Here is a 19,994-nt window from a genome sequence, read left to right as displayed (position 1 = left end):
AGTAAAACCGGATATTATGATGCCTAATTTATGGTTTATGGGGGTTTAACGTCGCAAAGCGATTCAGGCTTTGAAAGAAACCGCAGTGAAGGGCTCCAAAAATCTCGACCACCTGGGTTTCTATAACGTGCACTTATATCGCATAGTACACGCGCCTCGTGAATTTCTCCATCGAAATTCGACTTTCACCCTTGTCCATAGCGGAAGTGACACGCAATTTTAGAACTTAAAAAAATTTTAAATAGGCTCCAGGAATGTGTGATGCAGTCAAATATACGACGGCATACACAAATCCGCAGACAGGCTACAGATTCTGCGGTTAGTTGAGGATTTAAACTAACACAAGCAAATGCAGTTCAACGCATCAAAATTTTTAAGGTTCATTTTGCAGAGGTCACTATATTTAGGCTAATTAGAGTGACTATGGAAAGCTCAAAAGTCCATCCGTAGCAACAGTTTCTGCAACTATAATTTTAAGTTTCTTGCACTTCAGCCGAATATTTTGTTGCGACCTAATGCACTGGCTATAGTTACAGGTTTTATTTTCTTTTATTTATGATTATTTTCGTCTGGCCAAAAAATTATAGCAGGTGGCAACACAGTTTTGTCAGAATGCATACACACAAAGTGACTTTTACAAAAAAAAAAATGTGAACCTTAAGGTCACACCAGTAGAGATTCCCTTTTACACGTACTGTAGTGGTATCACTGGCCGGCACCCACTGCTAACAGTTTTGACTTCTTCGAACGTCCCTGTTCTCATACAAGTGTCGCCATCTACACGTTATTCGATGCATCACTCTCCAATGACGTGACGGGATGAACTGCTTCCGGTGCGCTGCGTTGTCGCGCTTCCTGTCTACTCGTATTTCTTTTACTTCCCGGCAGCGAGGAACGAGTAGACCAGAACGGAGCTTGTCGACGGGCCAGGACGGCGAGTGACAGACACGCTTCTTATCTCGCTCCTATAGTTGTGCCACGTTCCCATGAGAAGTGTCGCAGCGCCATCTTGACCTGCCGGCGAGTTTCGAGGTTCATTGAAGTAGTGTTCGTACCTATGCACAAGGCTCTCAAGTGGACAGGATTTCGAATGCACAAGCCGGTCTACGAGAACAGTATAACCGTGCAATGGCAGAAGCTCACTGTGCAAAGAATTTCGTGAGTACTTTTTTTGTAATTGCCAAGACGTGCTCAGGATGGACCTTCGCATTTCAAAAGTGCCGGGCTCTTCAACTCTACGGCTTGTCATAGGTTCCCACTCTGTGATATTTCGTGATTAAAAGTTAGACATAAATCACAGCCAAAATCAGCACGAGTTTTGTAATTAATGCTCTTTGTTTCCAATAATTTAAATCAATACCTCTTGCAACCATATTTTGAAATATGGTGGTTAGAGATGGCATAGCGGTTGTCATTATGCTTGCTAATCCAAAGAGATTAATTTCAGACACAGAACATTCCAGTTTTCTGGACTTATGTCGTGTGTAGAAGTAATGAATCAGTGCCCTACTATTTCGAATAATTCTGAAATTCACCGCCTCTCATTAGAGCTGGAGTGCTAGAGGCTCTTGTTGAGTGCGATGTCAGAGTACGTAAATGAACCCATTGACGTCGAAATTGTCTGGAGCACACTAGAACGGCGTCCCTCATAGTCTTAGTCACTTTGTGACGTTAAAGCCCAGAAGACTAAAACAAAACCATACTCAAATTCAGTTCTCTCACCTATCGCACGGCGCTGCTAGTAGGGATTCAGTTAAGTCTCCTGTTATTCGCTGCTTTCCGCTAGTACTGACAAACTCTGTTTTTTTTTCGGAAATCAAAAGACTGTAGTTATCTGCGCAACACATCCCCACATTTCACAAGTCCATCACCGTCAAAGCCACGCAATGTGTCAAAAAGCCCATCGTGCATCTAATAACCCAGCTTACACATGAGTGCAAGCTGGGAAATTTAGAAGCTAATGGAACGATCGGAACCACATATCTGCGCCCTGTATTCAATCTCCCGGAGTGAAAACTAGTTACCAAACAACGTAATCATAACTAAACTCTCAAAAAGAGAAAAAAAATTCCTTAAAACTAAATTTTTGTGTCTTGTTGTAAGCTCCTCTTCAATGTTGCGCTGGTCATAAAATTCTTAACGTCACAACAATATTGAAGTTTTTGGCATGTTTCCAGACCCGCCGCGGTGGCTCAGTGATTAGGGCGCTCGGCTACTGATCCGGAGTTTCCGGGTTCGAACCCGACCGTGGCGGCTGTGTTTCGATGGAGTCGAGACGCTAAGGCGCCCGTGTGCTGTGCGATGTCAGTGCACGTTAAAGATCCCCAGGTGGTCGAAATTATTCCGGAGCCCTCCACTACGGCACCTCTTCCATTCTTCTTTCACTCCCTCCTTTATCTCTTCCCTTACGGCGCGGATCAGGTGTCCAACGATATATGAGACAGATACTGCGCCATTTCCTTTCCCCCAAAACCTATTATTATTATTATTATTATTATTATTATTATTATTATTATTATTATTATTAATATTATGTTTTCAGAATAGTGTAAGCAGTTACAAAACTGTCGCTGTGTCAATCAGAGTAGTGCAAAAAAAAACAATTTTAGCACTTATGAACCATCAAAAGAACGATCTTCATGGTCTTCGTTACTTGAGGAACCTCTTGACAAATCTCTGTCATCGTACGAAAAGGATTACCAGGACCAATCCAGCAAAATAATTAGTAAAAACTTTTTCAGCCATCGGTCGCCGCAAAAGCCTGTTTCAGTAAGCGCTACTCCGCAGCGGTCACCGCAGTGTGTAAATATGACCTCAAACCAGGAGGTAGGTGGCCTTGGTTCATGTGTGAGGCTTAAAAATGGAACATATTTTTCCTGCACGCTAGAAATTTCGTTCATGAAGATTGCTGGCAAAACGAACTTCATGCTTCATACAGGTTGATGAAACTGGCTCGAGGACGTGCCAGAAGCTTGGGGCAAATTGGCGTTAATCGAATACTAATCAAGTGTCACTGCAGCACTGCGTACCATTAATGCGACGCGACCTGCCGCAATCAAAGTTGGTTCCGCAAGTTTAAAAGGTAGTCTCGTTGTCGGCGTCTCAGAGCGAATTTGACACCCGAAGGTAGACCTCAAGAAAGCTGTCTACGCACAACTCATTTTTACTGCATACCGAGAGGTATCCAAATGAGTTAAGTATGACACATTCCTATTTGGCTGGGAACAGAAGCCAAATCTTCGGGCGTTGAATCGTAACAACCGTAATCTCAACCCAAAACACGCACACCGATTGTGCCGATTATTCAAAACTGTACAAAATCAAGCGGCTTTGGCGGTTTTTTTTTGTGGATAAAGCCTCTGGGTTTGGAATTAAATCGTCATCGTTCTTTCTTCTCTGAAGTTGCCTGTTATAATCATAATAATTGGTTTTGGGGGAAAGGAAATGGCGCAGTATCTGTCTCATATATCGTTGGACACCTGAACTATTTGCCTCCCGCCGCGGGGGGTCAGTTGTTAGGGCGCTCGACTACTGATCCGGAGTTCCCGGGTTCGAACCCGACCGCGGCGGCTACGTTTTTATGGAGGAAAAACGCTAAGGCGCCCGTGTGCTGTGCGATGTCAGCGCACGTTAAAGATCCCCAGGTGGTCAAAATTATTCCGGAGCCCTCCACTACGGCACCTCCTTCTTCCCTTCTTCTTTCACTCCCTCCCTTGTCCCTTCCCTTACGGCGCGGTTCAGGTGTCCAACGATATATGAGACAGATACTGCGCCATTTCATTTCCCCCAAAACCATTTAATAATAATAATAATAATTATTATTATTATTATTATTATTATTATTATTATTATTATTATTATTATTATTATTATTATTATTATTATTATTATTATTATTATTATTATTTGCCTGTTCGGAGTGACCGTTTCTCCAATATAGGATATATTTTGAATTCCACGCGCGATATTGTGGTTTTATGAAGAACTTCTGGTAATTTGAGTGTGAGGAATCTCCTTCAATTACTTTGGCATTATTTGTCTGGATTTTACTTGGCTCTGGATTTTTTATGTGTATTGCTTCATATATCTCACCCGTTCCTTTTCCATCACTGTTAGGGCAATAACAACTTGTGGAACTATTAAATGTGGTAATTCTAAGCTCCCGCATTTTAGGTGCGCAACTTCAATGGTCTTGTGGGCTGTCGTCGATATTTCTTGCTTAAGCCGAGATAGAGCTAATTTTAATAGCCCTATTCCTTGATAATCCTGTTATGACAGTTCTCAGTTTTGTTCTGAAATTGCTGCTTCCTCCCATTCGTAATTCTGTCTCGTTTCTCGTTGCAGTATGTAAATTCAAAAAATTCGGCAACACTACCAATTAAAATATGTGGTTACTGCAAAGGGGAATTCAAGCCAAACGATGCGGCTTCACACCGAAAGGTATGCCGGAAGAGACCTATTCGCTGTCCGTACTGCAGTTACCTGGTCCCCAGAGAGGAAACTAAGGTAGGCACAACTGCGCACTTCATGAAGCTTTTTTTTCATACAGTTGGGCTGACGCCGGTTTTATGAGCATTGTATGTTTTTGCTAAGACAAACGCATTGAAATCTGCGAAATGTACAAAAAAGTGTGCCTACTGTAGGCATAAGGGTTGAAATGCGGGCCAGTTGGTTCATAGTAACTTGAAAAAAACCAGTCACAAAAGACATGGGACAAGAGAAGGAGTGTACACGCCACACCAGTCGTTGTGGCGTGTACACTCCTTCTCTTGTCCCTTGCCTTTTGTGACTGGTTTTTTTCAAGTTACTGTAGGCATCTTAGGCGACTACAGCTCTGCAGGACCCGTCAGTCGTGTGGCGCATAATGCTGCAGAGAGTGGTCAACCAAGATGTAATCACAGTTCATACGGTGGTGATGTTGCTCCGCACTGATTTGTAATTCATCAGTCACTACCACAACTTTAGAGGCACGTAACACAAGAAGCTCCAATGTTTGAAGTCACCGCTTAAACAAACCTTATTCGTCGCCAAAGGCAGTGAGACACCGTTGGTATCAAACATATTTCGGATCAAGTTCAGCATTGTTAATCATTAAAGTTACTGAGGCCTAAAGGTTCAGTTCGCAGCATTTTATTGATAATAATTTTGTAGCGATAGCTACATTACGGTAGCATTTCAAGCCTTCAGCGTGGCGGCGCGCCACTCTGTGGCTGCGCCGCCACGCTGTCATGTTGTTGATCACGTGGTGCGGAGCAGCTGCCGGCGGCGCGGCGCCGTGGCTGATCACGTGGTTCGTCACGTGGTTGCTCACGTGACTAAGTTCCACTCGGCCAGCTGTAGCTATCGCGTCACTCCAGGTTTAACCAGAGCTATACCACCGCGAATTTTTTTCTTGCCGCAGCAGAAAGCGTCTTGCTGAAATAAATATATGCCCAAAATTGCTCCTGAGAGAAGATTTCTCAAATGCACTTCTGCGAGATGTAAACAATGTTTTTTTTTTTGGTAAGCGGTGCCTCCAAACCAAGAAACCAGTGATGAACAGTAAGTTCAATTCGAGAAGACTGCTCCGAAGGGCATAAAGTGATACAAAGATACAGCAACCTTTAAACTCATGTTTAAAGCACTGCGATAGTTTTAAGAATTAGAATAAGGCTGCTCAAACCAGACGCAAGTGCCTGCAGCCGCATTTCATTGGCAACCAGCAACCCCGTAGCGGTCAGATGTGGCTGCGGATATATACAGATAGCAGAACGGCACGGAACAGTGAAATTATTTCTCTTAAAATTTTCAAAATATAATCAAAAGGCAAAGTTAAACCATGCGGTTCATAATACCCAATCGCCAAAGAAAAATAAGTGAAGGCCCTTAAATGGTCGCGTGAGAAAGACTGGAATATTGCGCCCTGTATTATTTACACAACACAGTACATTGGCAATACTATTCTCAACTGATCAGCCTATGGACAGTATTTCTAACAGGTAGCACTACCACCATTACACGTGAGTTGAACTTTTCATTTAGTGAAACATGCAAATTTAACAAAAAATGGGTGTTATTCGTTCGTTTCGACCACCGCATGCCAAAATACACTGCATAATATGGCGACATTTTATACTTCTCTCAAAAGTCGGGTGACCTTTCCAGCACCAGCACTGTGGTGTGCTCAAAACGTGTAAACAAAGCAGAGAGGTGCTCCTGACGAACTCTCCACCAATTCTGTAAAGGCTTTACATACGTGCTTTTCAGTGAAAACAGTCAATAAAACACGATCTGCATGATGCTTGCCGAAGTCACTTAGGTATAATCATATTCAAGAACAGTCCTGTTCCTGCCCCACCTGGAATATCCGGTCACCGCTCTTGAGCTCCCTTCTTTGTGGACGTCATAAGAGCAACATATGAAACAACGTCTCTTTCTTTTTTCGACTCTTTGAGAACACCTTCTTAATGAAGCTACTATTAAGAAAGGTAGCTTCAATTCATAATGCAAAACTGCATTTTAGAACATGCAAGTAAATTTAGCACATTCAGATTTTGAAACATACAAGCATTGTGGACGAACAGTTGTGTCATCTGTTGAACTGAACAGCATTGCAAGGACCACAGGGTGCGAGTGCCTTTTGCTGGAAGCTCATTCCTACGTCAGCAAGATATGGAGAATATTTTCGCCACGAACTAAAGTGTGTGTGTTTCAAAAGCGGAATGTGATTGCTACAACGAGGACGGTAATGCGACCTCGGATGTGCCATTTAACATACCAGTGACTCAAACTTTTCTTCTTTCTTTCGCAGTGGCATATTGGGGAATGCAGAAGGTGGACTGGAATTGATATTAAGGTAAACCGTTGATATTTTTTCTCCAATTAGTAATTATGTCCTCGATCACCTTTTCTCCTTTTGTTTGCGCGATCGGTGTTTCTTTTTTTCTTTGCTATGTCGTGGCCTCTATCCATTGACGACATTTTTCTCCCAAAACTTTCCCTTCACGAGTTCCCTCAATCTGCTTTTTGATCGGCCCTCTGCCGAGTGAACGTGTTTTGTATACACCGAAATGAACACTTTTGATGGAACATCTTTGGCACAAATGTTCATCTGGTTTCCAAAGAAGATGTGCCAAACCTTCAAAATTTCTCAAATTGGTTTATAGAACTTAACGTCCCAAAGGGACTCTGGCTGTAAGGGAATAGGTAGTGGATGACTCCACGTAGTTTACACCGCCTTGGATTCTCTAACGTGACCTGACATTCCACAGTACACATTCATCTCGACTTTCGCCTCCAACGAAATGCGACCACCGCGTCCGAGATCTTTCGGGTCAGCAGCAGAACACACTAACCACTGAGCCACCGTTACGCCCTCGAAAATTCTTATTCATATTTTTTCAGATTATACATTAGAATTCAGCAGTATCGCGGAATCCATAACTGCGCTGAATTCTTCTATTTCGGTAGCCATCATATCTGTACTACTTTCTTGTATAGGTTCTTTAAATACTTCAGAACTGGCGCAATACCGCGCTTGTTTTAGTTCCAGGCCCAGCCTGCTGTTGAAACCTCCGCCACAAGACAAGGCATGGACGGAAAGGTAAGAAGCTCTCCTCATTTTCCAGCGGTAAATTTTTTCGCACTCCCTATGCGGTAAAAAAAAATACATCCATTTTGATACTTCTTTTGGGGAAACGCCACATTAGCGAACTTCCTTCTGATTTGGATGGGGAAAAGAAAATAGATAAACAGTTAGATGAGGTATTGTCGTACTGTCACGATGGAAATAAACGCGAACAGAGCGGCGCCTACGCGATCCGCTGTTCGTATTTCTCTTCATCGCGTTTTTACTTCGCTGGTAGCAAAAATACGTTGGAGTCATCCTTGATGCATTCTAGAACAACTGTAACGTCATATTCTTACCACCCTGTTAAAAGCGCGATGAAAAGAAATTCAAACAGCGGAGTGCGTAGGCGCAGCGTTGTTCGCGTTTCTTTCCACCGTGATAGTACATCACAAATGTGCGGTGCACGGCCACAGTAAGGTCACCTGCCAGTTGCTGGCTGGTCTTGCTGAGGACGTGCCCAGCGACGGCTCCTGTTGGGAAACGGCTCTTCTGGCACGTGGACCTGCGGTGGAACCTTGACTATGACTATGTGAACTGAACTATAAACATGGTTTATGGTTCTGGGTGTTTAACGTCCCAAAGCGACTGAGCCTATGAGGAGAACTCTAGTTTGGGCTAGTTGGTTAATGTTTCACGGGTGTTTGTTTCTATTTTTCCCCCGCATTTCGCGCTGTGTTCTTTGTGAATCAGGCTGTGAGGAACGCCGTAATGAAGGGCTCCGGATGTTTCGACCGTCTGGGGTTATTTAACGTGATCTGACATTACACAGTACACGGGCCTTTAGAATTTCGCCTCCATAAAAATTCGACCACCGCAGCTGGGACCAAACCCGCATCTTTCGGTTCCGCAGCCGAGCGCCATATCCACTGAACCATCCCGGCGGCTCCTCCCTCATATCTATGCTAACTTCTTGTAGAGGCTCTTTAAATACTTCAGAGCTCGTGCAATACCTCGCTTGGTTTACTTCCAGGCCCAGCCTGCTGATGAAACCTCCACCACAAGACAACACACAGACGAAAAGGTAAGAAGCTCTCATTTTACAGCGGTAAATTTTTTTTGGCACTCCCTCTGGGGTAAAAAAAAGTCCGTCCACTTTGGTACTTACTTTTTTCGGGAAAACGCCACTTTAGTAAACTTCTTTCTAGCATAGATGGGGAAAAGAAGTTAGATAAGCAGTTAGATGAGGTATTGTTAGATGGGAAAAATAAGTTAGGTAAGCAGTTAGATGAGGTATTGTCGTACATCACAAATGCCCGTTGCACGGCCACTGTGAGGTCACCTGTCAGTTGCTGACAGATCTTGTGGACGTGCCCAGCGGCGGCTCCTATTAGAAAACGGCTCCTCAGGCAGGTGGACCTGCGATGGAACCTCGAATGGAACAATCTGAAGCGGACTATGAACATAATTTATGCTTTATGGATGTTTAACGTCCCAAAGTTACTCAGGCTTTGAGGGACGCCGTAGTGAAGGGCTCCACAAACTTCTACCACCTGGGGTTCTTTAACGTGCACTGGCATCGCAACAGTACACGGGCCTCTAGAATTTAGCCTCCATCTAAATTCGACCGCCAAGGCCGGGACCATCGAAATTCGGCCTCTGCATACGGAATCGAACCCGCGCCTTTCGGGTCAGCAGCCGAGCGCCATAACCACTCAGCCACCGCGGCGCCAAACTAACCATCACTCCACCGAGAACCTCTGCGACTACCTCAGCGAAACAGGTCTTCACTCCTTCTTTTAACTCTCTACCTCCTGCATTCGTTCCCCCTTTCTCAAGTTACGCCTCATGGCGCTCTTCTCGAATAAAAGAAAAAGTTGTACTGAACGTTGGTTAAATACTTCGAAAATCTTACAAACTCTCGCTTGTATTACTTCCAGTCGCTGCCGGCCGACGAAAATTTCACAAGTCAGCATATTGGTACCGAGGTAAGGAGCTTTTGGCGTTTCATGGCGACAAATTTATGTTCAACTTGTTGCGGATTAATTGTCCCGTCTTGGTACCAAAAGCGTTTTGAATCCACCACCCGCTGGCCAGTGCTATGGTTACCTTTGTTGGTGAAGTGGCGGAATTCTCATGATTGAGTTGTGTTTTGAAATGGTCAGTTATAAATGCTCTATTCCCGCAAAGACGAAGCGTAAAGGTAGGACGACCAAATACACCGCCATGTTACTGCGTTCCAAGTCTTTTCTCTGTGCGTGTTGATCTTCAACGTCAGGCACGAATATCACAATCGTCGATCTTACTCCATGTCATTTATTTGGCCTTGGCTGATGTCAAACGTGGATTCAGAGTTCGCACAAACAGAATCGGTGGATGGAATGCTGCTGTGGTTAAAGCCATTGCTTTTGTGATAACGGCGAGAAAGAAATTTCACGACTAAGTCGGGAAAGCCCATCACCTCGTATGTGTGCAAAGCTAGAATAATTCGGTAGCACAACGCGTTTGCGGTGCCTGAGTATGAAAACTAGAAAGCATTGAGCTAAACAACTAGACCCAAACAGCATCATTTAAAGTGCCAGCAGTTACGATAAAACATCACATTGCTTCCTCACTACTGATTTCTTCATCGACCTTGCCCTGCACATTGATTTCACTACTGGTAAAGTTCGTGCGCTTGAATAGTTTACTTCAATCAGGGAAATTAGGTACCAAAGCCGAATACAAACACACACATTATATGAAATCTTGATGCACAATAAAGCATTGCCTTCCAAAGCAGTCGAATCGACAGCTACAGGAAAGAGGGCTAAATTACTAAACCCGTCAAATCATTCCCAAGCTGCTATTTGGCAGTTGCTGCAGCCGGTCCAGATGGCGCATTTTGATGTGTTTAAATTTGGCACTTCTGGAATACTTAGAGGAAGCAGTCGTATTGTTGTATGTACTCGCATATAGATTTGTTGTGGTTTCATTTTCAGCTTTCTGGAGAATATGTTTAGAGCCGTGGCATTGTGTACACATAATCCTTGAAGAGATCATATACAGTCTCTGACAGAGATGTTCACTTTAAGGACCGCCGAAAAAGCAACTTTTCAGCGCATCCTTCGTGACAAAAAAAAATTAGGGCACTTCAGTCTGCTGCATTGGATCGCGGTGATCAGGTGCTTCGTTTGTACACTATCACGCGACTTTAATGAAGTTGGAAATTTTCTTAGTTGTCACATGACACTATCATGTGACTTTGAATGACGTTAAACTTTCCTAAGTTCGTTGTCACATGACGCTTATCATATGGGCCTTGAGTGACATAACTTTTCAAGTTCGTTGTCATGTGACACTGTCGCATTACCCTTAAGTCATCATTGTAAACTGACGCTTATCACAACGTCATCGCTTTTTGGAGCGAAAAGCTCCACTTCTCGCATGCAAAGATGGAGGTCAAATGACTCTTGGATTTGACCTCTATCTGGAAGCTCACCGAAGGTGTGGCTGTGACGTCATACCACGTGACGTCCCAGTTCTTACCGTTTGTCCCGCCGCTCCGAGCACTCGCTCTCGCCAGTTGTGTAATGTGACTAACCACATGATTCGCTCTCTATCGCTCGATGGCACGGCAGACACATGGCGCCATATTTACTCACCTGGATGAGTTCTTCGACTGAGCATTGGAGGCGCAGGGCTGCTTCTAGCGATATCTATGAGAGAGGGTCGCGAAGCCGCGTTGGCTAGAGATAAGACGCGAAAACGGGCTCGTCGAGTTGATAAGAGCGATGAAGAAGGCGAGGTACATCTGGAGAAGCAGCTGAACAGGCAAAGAGAGTATTTCAAGCGGAAAATGTCAGCGAATGCTGCCAACGCCTCCCTTGTCGACATCGCAACTGGTTATGTTGCCTTTCGAATCGCATAACCTGGCTCAGCCGAGTTGAGCCAGAGCATTTTTTTAATTTTCACAAATCAGCGTTATTCACTTAACAGTAGTCACATGACCCCTGGATGACGGCATCGCTACTTATGCAACGCATGGTTCATCACATGTAACTTCATTATAACAAGTTTATTCATTTGCTTTAGTGCTTACGACCCTATCATCACACAATCAAATCTAACACATGAGACGTACCTCTTCATGTGAACACATTTTGCGGACACAATCTGCGGACCCGATCTGCAAACTTCCAGTGACGGGTTTTGCTCTCATGAGGCCTATAATGCTTTCACATTAATAATGAAGGGCGACCGAAATTCAACCCTTCAATGTGTATACCACCCATAATAGCAATATAGTGCTACCGATAATGTTCGTAAAGGTAATCTTCGTAATAACATTAGCAAATATCACGGAGATTACTTTCAGAATGTAAATAAATGTCGCTTTCAAGTCTTCAAGAATTTCTTCAGTTGGTGCCTAATTTGAAGTCGCAAGTCACCGCGCTCCAGAACGAAAATCAAGTTTCAATGAAAGTCACAGCAGTAGAGTGCAGAAATCGGTACTCATTAGGCTGAGGAACAGGTTGTGCTTATTAGCGTGAAGCCATCCACAACAGCCTGCCTAATAACCCAGTCTTCTGGCATGTGAGAACCCCTGAATCATTAGCATAACTGCACAAGGCATTCCTCATTGATTTGGCATAAAACGAAATACAGGAAGAGATAGTGTGAGATGTAGTACATCATTGAAGCTCGTGATACCCACACCAAAAAGCTCGAATGCATTTTCAGAAGGTTCTACCTACCCGACGCCCAAGCAGTAACGAAACGGAACAGCGAGAGCGAAATGAAGTTTAAAAGCGTAATGAAAGGGCGATCAATGTAAAAGGGCATTTAATAACCAACATTTGTAATGCAGATGGGTCGCAACACATCGAATTATCGCATGTCTATTTTTTTTGCTTGCTCTTTTCCGTATCCCTATCGTAGGTGATATCGCACCGCCACTTTTGGTGCTGGATTTTATTACTCTTTTTTTTATGGGCTTGTATTGACAGTTGAAAAAGCTACCATTATTGGTTGAAAGGGAATGTAAATTTTGCAGGTTTCAGCCGAGAGGTGCACGCTACTGACCCCCGCAAGAAAGGAACGGAGAAATGCACCGGACCTTAAGGTAGTCAACTATTCTCACTGGCATGTATTACTTCAGTCTTCCAGTTTATTCATCATAACCAATGCTTCATATGAGCACTGGTTCTGTTAGCGTTTGAAAACGTGTAGTCATATCTTTTGAGCGTGTTTTATTTTGGAAAACGGTGCTGAAGTCAAATCTTTTGAAGCATCTTTATTCTTAGATATATTTTCTTGGAAGAGTACTCTTTAATGCGCATACTATAAACAAAGCATATGTTATTAGATAGCCAATAATGTTCATTCTTTACGATTCTCTATAAAATTAGCAACCCACAAGTTTAGGTTATTCATTAAGTTAAAAAGGGTATGTTGTTCATCTCTTAGCATTCTTTACCTTATTTCCGCAAATATCTTAGGTATGTGGTTAACGCTAAAAATTTGAATTTCACATTAGAAATACTTGAACACGAATGCCTTGCATGGGAAGAACATTTTCGCGTGAAGGTTGTCTTCACATCATCTGACATTCGTTGTGTTGGGTGTAATTGCCGGTGAGAGTAAACAGCCTCGTTCAGAAGAAAAAGAAGTTTGTTTCTACAAAAAAAAAAATGTTACGACCAGATCAGTTTTAAAGACTCAGTGAGCGCATGTCCTCAATGTACAGGAACTTTCCAAGTGCAACCTAAGGAGATCAGTTCCTAATATACTGCATTGATTGCTCCTCTTTTGATTTATCTCCTTGGCAACTGCCACCTGTTCACAAACTGGCATCTGGGATGCAGTGACACCGGTAAGCATTGTTGAAATGAAAAGCTGTATCTTGTAAAGCAACTGCAAACTCGAGGCTGTATTACTTAATTTTTCTTGAAGCAGATTTGCCTTGAAAGGCGCTTGATTAGAAGTAATAATGAGAGGGGGACAGCTTTGGTGCAGAAACTGAGTGGTGCAATCTAACAACAATTGTTTAAAATAGCACATTGCTAAAGAAGATGGCGCATACACAGGATAATGCAGCGCTTTGCTTTCTTGCCGCCACCGTAGCAATAAAAATTGGCTTTGGGCTATGCGTTTCACTAGTAGTCAGCTCTGGTTTTTTTTCCTGCTTGTTTATTTCTGGAAACACTTATGCTTTAAATTTTTTCAGGTTCTCGCTATTATATTTGCGGCATCATCAGCTATACTGGAAACCATCACAAGATTCCTCTCAACTTCCTTCCTGGCGCCCAGACGCTACCGTGTCCCCAAATGACCCAGTGTGCCTACACACGAAAGTTTCTTTGGTTGGATTCAGGATCTGGACTCACATTTAGATTGTCTGTCTGTCTGTCTGTATGTTACTGTCAGGAAAAAAAGAAAGGAAAGTGCACAGGCCTGCTCACTGGCTCAAGGCGAGCCACAATCGCTACCACGTGCAGATAGGAGATTTGAAAGAGGGGATAGAAAGACAGGGTAGTAAAGACGCGCGAAAGACAAGGCCGATCCCGGAGGTAGTGCAATACCGGGCCAACCGGGGGCGGGAGTGAAGCATCCTTCAAACTCTCCGCCACATTTCCAAAAATATGTCCAACTTGGACCCGTAACAGATCCTCCACAGGTCCGGACAATCGCTCATTTAGATTGGCAAAGAGCAGAAAGCGAAGTAGCCAAGTTTCGCTGGTTAATGGACATATTGCCGCCGGAGGCATGGCGCCTGTTTCGCAAAGGTCTTAAAGTCAGTTGAAAACAACCTCGGCCATACACCGCAGCCAAATCATTATGACCTGTTTGAAGAGGGTACGGTTTGAAAATGAACCTGGTATCCTTTTCTATGGCGGTAAAAGATAAACAGCAGGCCAAAGAGTAAACTTGAAAGAAGCGTGGACCTTCCTGGGAACAAGAACCTCTGTGGCCTCTGAAAATCAGAGACATCGACCACGGCAAGGCTCATAGTGACAGCTCACAGTGAGGACCTGGGTGAACGGTGTGCAGAGACCAAACGTGCTTGTCCTTGCAACAACGTGGAGTGTAATATTTCGTTGTAAGTAATGCGAGCACTGTCAATCTCATATTAATTCCTAAATGGAATGCCAAAGGAAACTGACGCTGGTGAGTATTGCAAAACACTGTTTCACCCAATAAAGAAGAACAAAGAAGAAAAATTCTGTTATTTCCCTGTTCTTTCTTCGGGATCCATAAACCAAGGTGAATTATAGTTGTTTTTTTTTCTTGAGCGTAAAGGCTTTGCCCGGAAGTGCACTTTTAAGGTGCGTTCACTTCGTTGCACCCTAAAAGTCAGAAATGGTTGTCAGCTTAAAAGTCATAAGTCTGCTTATTACGTATAAGCAAGGCCTTCCAATTTTAATCATTGATCAAAGCCTAATTCTAACTAATCCTGTACACTCGGTTAGTGCGTTATAGATATTTCGCTTCATTTTCTACAGGTGTCCAAGCTTTATGGTTTGGTCGGTGAGGCGAAGGCTGCGGGATCGAAGCTTTATCGCTATTTAAGTAGTGCCATTGAGGCGAAGAAAAAGCGCGGCGACATACAGTGCGCTATGTGTGCATATTATGAAGCCTTGGGTGGTCGAAATTAGCCGAAGGCCTTCCAGTATGCCCTTCCTTCTCACTTGTATTGGTTTATGTTGTTTAACGTATCAAATCGACTTAGGCTGTGAGAAACGCCGTAGTGGAGGGCTCCGGATGATTTAGACCATATTGGGCCCTTTAGCGTGCGTTGACATCGCACAGTACACGGATCTCTAGCATTTCGCCTCTTCCGAAATGAGGCTGCTGCTGCCGGGATTGCATCCACGTCTTTCGGGTCAGCAGCCGAGCACCATAAGCACTGAGCCACCGCGGCAGCTCCTTCTTGCTGGTGGGTCTGAGCTTTGTAGTGTCACACGCTATCCTGCCTTTTCAAGATTATTTCAATGTTTAATAGTGTGTCAGCTTTAAAGTCGGCGTTATCTCATATTAGAGGTCATCGTAATAACAATCCGTTACAGAAATCTCGATGCTCCTGTCGATTTAAGTAAATGCTCTCGTAGACGCAAGCAAGCTGTTATGAGTAGCAATAGTATCATAAATAGTTAATGACATGCTAGTCGAAATCAAGACGAAGAAATGGGCTTGTGCAGGGCACGTTATGCGCAGACAAGATAACCGCTGGTCCATAAAGGCAAGCTGAAACGGTTTTCAAATTGCACGAAACGCCGTGGTTGCGAAGAAGGGACCTTGGAAATCATGTATGTAAATTTTTTATCGATTCTGTCCGCAAAAAGAGCTCCAATCGCTTCTCAAAAACCCGCCACCGACACGCCTTCGTCGCTTCCGGAAGCGCCAAGTGGAGGCACGGCAAAAAAGAACTGGCGGAAGTGACGCTATTCACGGAGAGTTGACTGGCCGTCCTGCTTTGCTTGCTCCGCTGCGGGCCCCGCTTTGGGGAACAACACTATGTACTGCCAGTGCTGGCTCTTTCCTTTCGTCTAGTTTGGCCGTTGTGTGTAATGCTTGAAGCCTGTATATAAACCAGTTTTGGCTAGGTACTTCTTTCGAACAGCGCTCGGCACACATCTAGGTAGAATCCGTCGGTTGTTGTCCTCCAGCCTCTTCCACGTTAACCAGGCAAACTGGCAGTACACAGCGTGCCGAAACTTCCTGAACTAAATGTATTTATTGGATCAATATTTCTCGTTTCGTTATATTACGTTCATACCTGTTTGTAAACTTTTTAGCCTTTTCCAGCTCATTCACATCCATGCTCAGCTAAAGTCACTTCCAGCACTACCTTACTGAGGCACACAGCCCTCAAGTCTCTTGAGCTCGTTGCGCAGTGGGCGCTTTTTTGCTTTTTCCTGATTTCTTGGACCTCCTGGCAGCACAAGCAATCCTCTTAAACTTTCATCAGCGCACAGCACATGCAGCTGCACCTTATTGAACAAAAATACTCATTATAACAGCTTAGTATATACTTGAGCAATGCAAATATTTGCATTCACGAACGCCTGGTCATGGCTGACGATCGACAATGGCGTCAGAATTCATGAAAATTTGTCCTTGAGTCAGAACGGCATAGTCGCCGAACCGCGGTGCGCATATAGCTGCCACAAATAATTGTGCTTGTTATCTCGGTACGCAGCAGCAGCAACTATATATATATACATATATATGTCTCGCAACACACTAGTTTTGATGAGCAGCACTGCGAGCTCCGAAACGGAGCCATAATTATTGTTCAAAAGCGTGTTCAGCATGCAAAAAAACGTACGGGGATAAGTGCAGAAGTTTCTTGGTTGAACCGTAGCCCAAACATGCGACAGAAGGAATAGTGTATAGCAGTGGACTCATTCCAACCCATTCAGTTTAGCAATTTTTTTGTAGTTCTAGAAGGCCTTCTGCTGCGGTTAGGCACGTTACTATAAAAACAAATAAACAAACAAATGGTTTACCTCCCACAACTTGTGTAAACATGCAGGCGATTTGAATTCGATCATGTTTACAGGCGCTACAAAAAGTTGGTTGTCCGGCTTTTCTGCAGCAGCCAGTACACAAAAATGTTTAGACGCGAATTCATTTTTTTATGCGCCGCGGTGGCTCAGTGGTTAGGGCGCTCGACTACTGATCCGGAGTTCCCGGGTTCGAACCCGACCGCGGCGGCTGCGTTTTTATGGAGGAAAAACGCTAAGGCGCCCGTGTGCTGTGCGATGTCAGTGCACGTTAAAGATCCCCAGGTGGTCGAAATTATTCCGGAGCCCTCCACTACGGCACCTATTCTTCCTTTCTTCTTTCACTCCCTCCATTATCCCTTCCCTTACGGCGCGGTTCAGGTGTCCAAAGATATATGAGACAGATACTGCGCCATTTCCTTTCCCCCAAAAAACCAATTATTATTATTATTATTGCGACTACTGATCCGGAGTACCCGGGTTCGAACCCTACCGCGGCGGCTGCATTTTTATGAAGGAAAAACGCTAAGGTGCCCGTGTGCTGTGCGATGTCAGTGCACGTTAAAGATCCCCAGGTGGTCGAAATTATTCCGGAGCCCTCCACTACGGCACCTCTTTCTTCCTTTCTTCTTTCACTCCCTCCTTTGTCCCTTCCCTTACGGCGCGGTTGAGGTGTCCAACGATATATGAGACAGATACTGCGCCATTTCCTTTCCCCAAAAACCAATTATTATTATTATTATTCACTTGTACTTGCACCTACGCAAAAGATATGCACGCGCATGCACCTACGCAAAGCATACGTATCAGTCGAGATTTCCAGCACGCGAAAATGTCGCGACTTGACTTTCGCTGCCGGCGTTCTTCACGATGTCGTTGGCTCCGTCGTGTTCTGAAGCTCCTAATCGATGGCTCGAAGATGTGCGGTGAGAGTCCAAAGAGTTCAACACTGCTTGAATTATCTATAATTTCCAAAATGTAGTTCTCAACCCAGCCGAAGCAACGCGCTACGCAGCAACGCCGTCGGTGCTGGCCGGAGATCCCCGTGGATGACGTCACGACGAACCCGGCCAATCGCGGAAAACAGAAGCGTTCGCTCGGGGCCCTGAGGCGTTGGGGCGCGTTTGCTTCTAAAAAACAGCATTTTGCGTTGATTTCCTCCTATTTGAAGACATATTCTTTTTCAGCGGACTAAACACTATAAAATGCCGCAGGGAACACATATTTTTCGAAAAGTTCTTCAGCTTCCCTTTACGGGCAACGGAGTGGATTCCAAGAGAAGCCAAGCGTAACAGGGGGCGGCAGAAGTTTTAGGGGGGGGGGGGGCAGGGGTACGAAATTAAGAGGTTTGCAGGAATTGGGTGAGCGCAGCTGTCAAAGGACAGGGGTTAATTGCAGAGACATGGGAGAGGCCTTTGCCCTGCAGTGGGTGTAGTCAGGCTGATGGCGATGATGATTAAAAACAATAAACAGGAAATCAGTGCTGTGCGATCTCACTAGTATGTCAAGGAGCCCCAGGTGGGAGAAATGATTGCAGAGCGCCCCGCTGCGATGTCTCACGTAGCCCACGTGCGGAGCTGGAATGTTAAACCCTGCACATTTCACTACGCCATATTGTGTAAAGCTCCCGCTGTAATCTCTGAAAGAACGCGTATTTCTGTGAATCAATCAAATGAATATGCAAACACGTTTTCCTGCGATCTAGTATATGCGAATGCTTATTTTGGAGCGCCCTGAATATCATACCAAGGGGCAACTCGTCACTTGTGCTGCTGATGATGCACTGCCTCGGAAGTTGTGAGGAGCAGCCGAATACTTTTTTAGAATTCGAATCTTTTTAATTTAAACTTTATTGGGTACATATTAAGCGCAAGCCGGCGCCAATATCCCGGTCATCGATGCGACGGGCGGAAGAAAACGAAGTGACACATCCGCTATTGCAAACCGACGTTCTATATTTGGTGGTTAACGCAACTCGAAAATTACGAGAGCACTGAAGTCTGCTTCAGTGGAGAAATGCGAAAGCATTGCGTTTCTGACTGCTGCTGCGTTTGAGTGCTATACACCACTTCGGCAATTTCTGGTTACGACATACTATGACACTCATTATATCCGGCCTTGTTTCTTATGTTTGATTTTTCTTTACGATATACTACGACGCGGAGAACCATTGCATGACAATTTTAATTAAAATGAGAATTGTTTTTTTGAGGAAACGAAATCGAGCAGTAACTGTCTCACATATCTCGGTGGACACCTGAACCACGCCTTAAGAGAAGGGATAAAGGACGGAGGGAAGAAGATAGGAAGAAACAGGTGCCGTAGTGGAGGTGTCCGGAATAATTTCTACCACCTTGGGATCTTTAACGTGTACTGACATCGCAAAGCACACTGGGGCTTTTTTGAGTTTCGTCTCCGTCGAAACGCGAGAGCCGCAGTCGGGATCGAACCCGAGTACTCCGGCCCAGTAGAAAAGCACCTTAAGCACTGGGCCACGGCGGCGGGCACAGTTTTAATGCGAAACATTTAATACGAAAATTGATTTTTGAGGAGAGGAAAGGGCGCAATAACTCTGACATCCCGACATCTCGGCGGACACCTCAACCGCACATTAGTGGAAAAAGTGATTTCAGAAAGCATGATCGTCATCGGTCCGGACCTATGTCGCAAGTTGCCTCCAACTTGGCTAAAAAGTGTAAGCTACATGCAAAGAGAAATTCTATGACACACTTGGATCTCTGTACGATGAATGGTTGCTCAAAATTTTTGTGCTAATGTAGTCGGGAATACTGCCACCACATTGAGGTCAACCAATGATGCCACCTCTGGAATTTCATTTCCACCTCAGGTCTCTGTTGCTTAAACCAGAGTCGTCGCTTCGGCGGACGCGGTTTTTCGCCACGCGTCCCTTCTTCCAATCACTGCTCTCAGCCAGTGGGAAAGCCCGTGCACTTTCTTTC

General features: G+C 44.4%; 1 protein-coding gene across 5 annotated transcripts; it reads left to right on the top strand.

The window, feature by feature from the left end:
• The first annotated feature begins 883 nt into the window (after positions 1-883).
• On the top strand, positions 884-14,748 carry LOC144105496 (uncharacterized). 5 transcript variants are annotated; one of them, XM_077638618.1, is made up of 9 exons: positions 884-1,158; positions 4,345-4,506; positions 6,791-6,835; positions 7,526-7,582; positions 8,580-8,630; positions 9,487-9,534; positions 12,582-12,651; positions 13,354-13,400; positions 13,755-14,748. In XM_077638618.1, the coding sequence occupies exons 1-9, from the start codon at positions 1,129-1,131 to the stop codon at positions 13,857-13,859; spliced, it is 615 nt and encodes a 204-aa protein (XP_077494744.1). In that variant the 5' UTR covers positions 884-1,128; the 3' UTR covers positions 13,860-14,748. The 5 variants fall into 5 exon arrangements, with proteins under 5 accessions (XP_077494744.1, XP_077494747.1, XP_077494746.1 ...); XM_077638619.1 differs by lacking the exon at positions 884-1,158 and adding an exon at positions 2,763-2,826; XM_077638621.1 differs by lacking the exon at positions 4,345-4,506.
• Positions 14,749-19,994: the final 5,246 nt, after the last annotated feature.

This window comes from Amblyomma americanum, chromosome 9, assembly GCF_052857255.1.
Source record: "Amblyomma americanum isolate KBUSLIRL-KWMA chromosome 9, ASM5285725v1, whole genome shotgun sequence".
Classification (NCBI taxonomy): domain Eukaryota; kingdom Metazoa; phylum Arthropoda; class Arachnida; order Ixodida; family Ixodidae; genus Amblyomma; species Amblyomma americanum.
The sequence above is the reverse complement of the archived record's forward strand: the minus strand, read 5'-3'. Positions and strand labels throughout refer to the sequence as shown.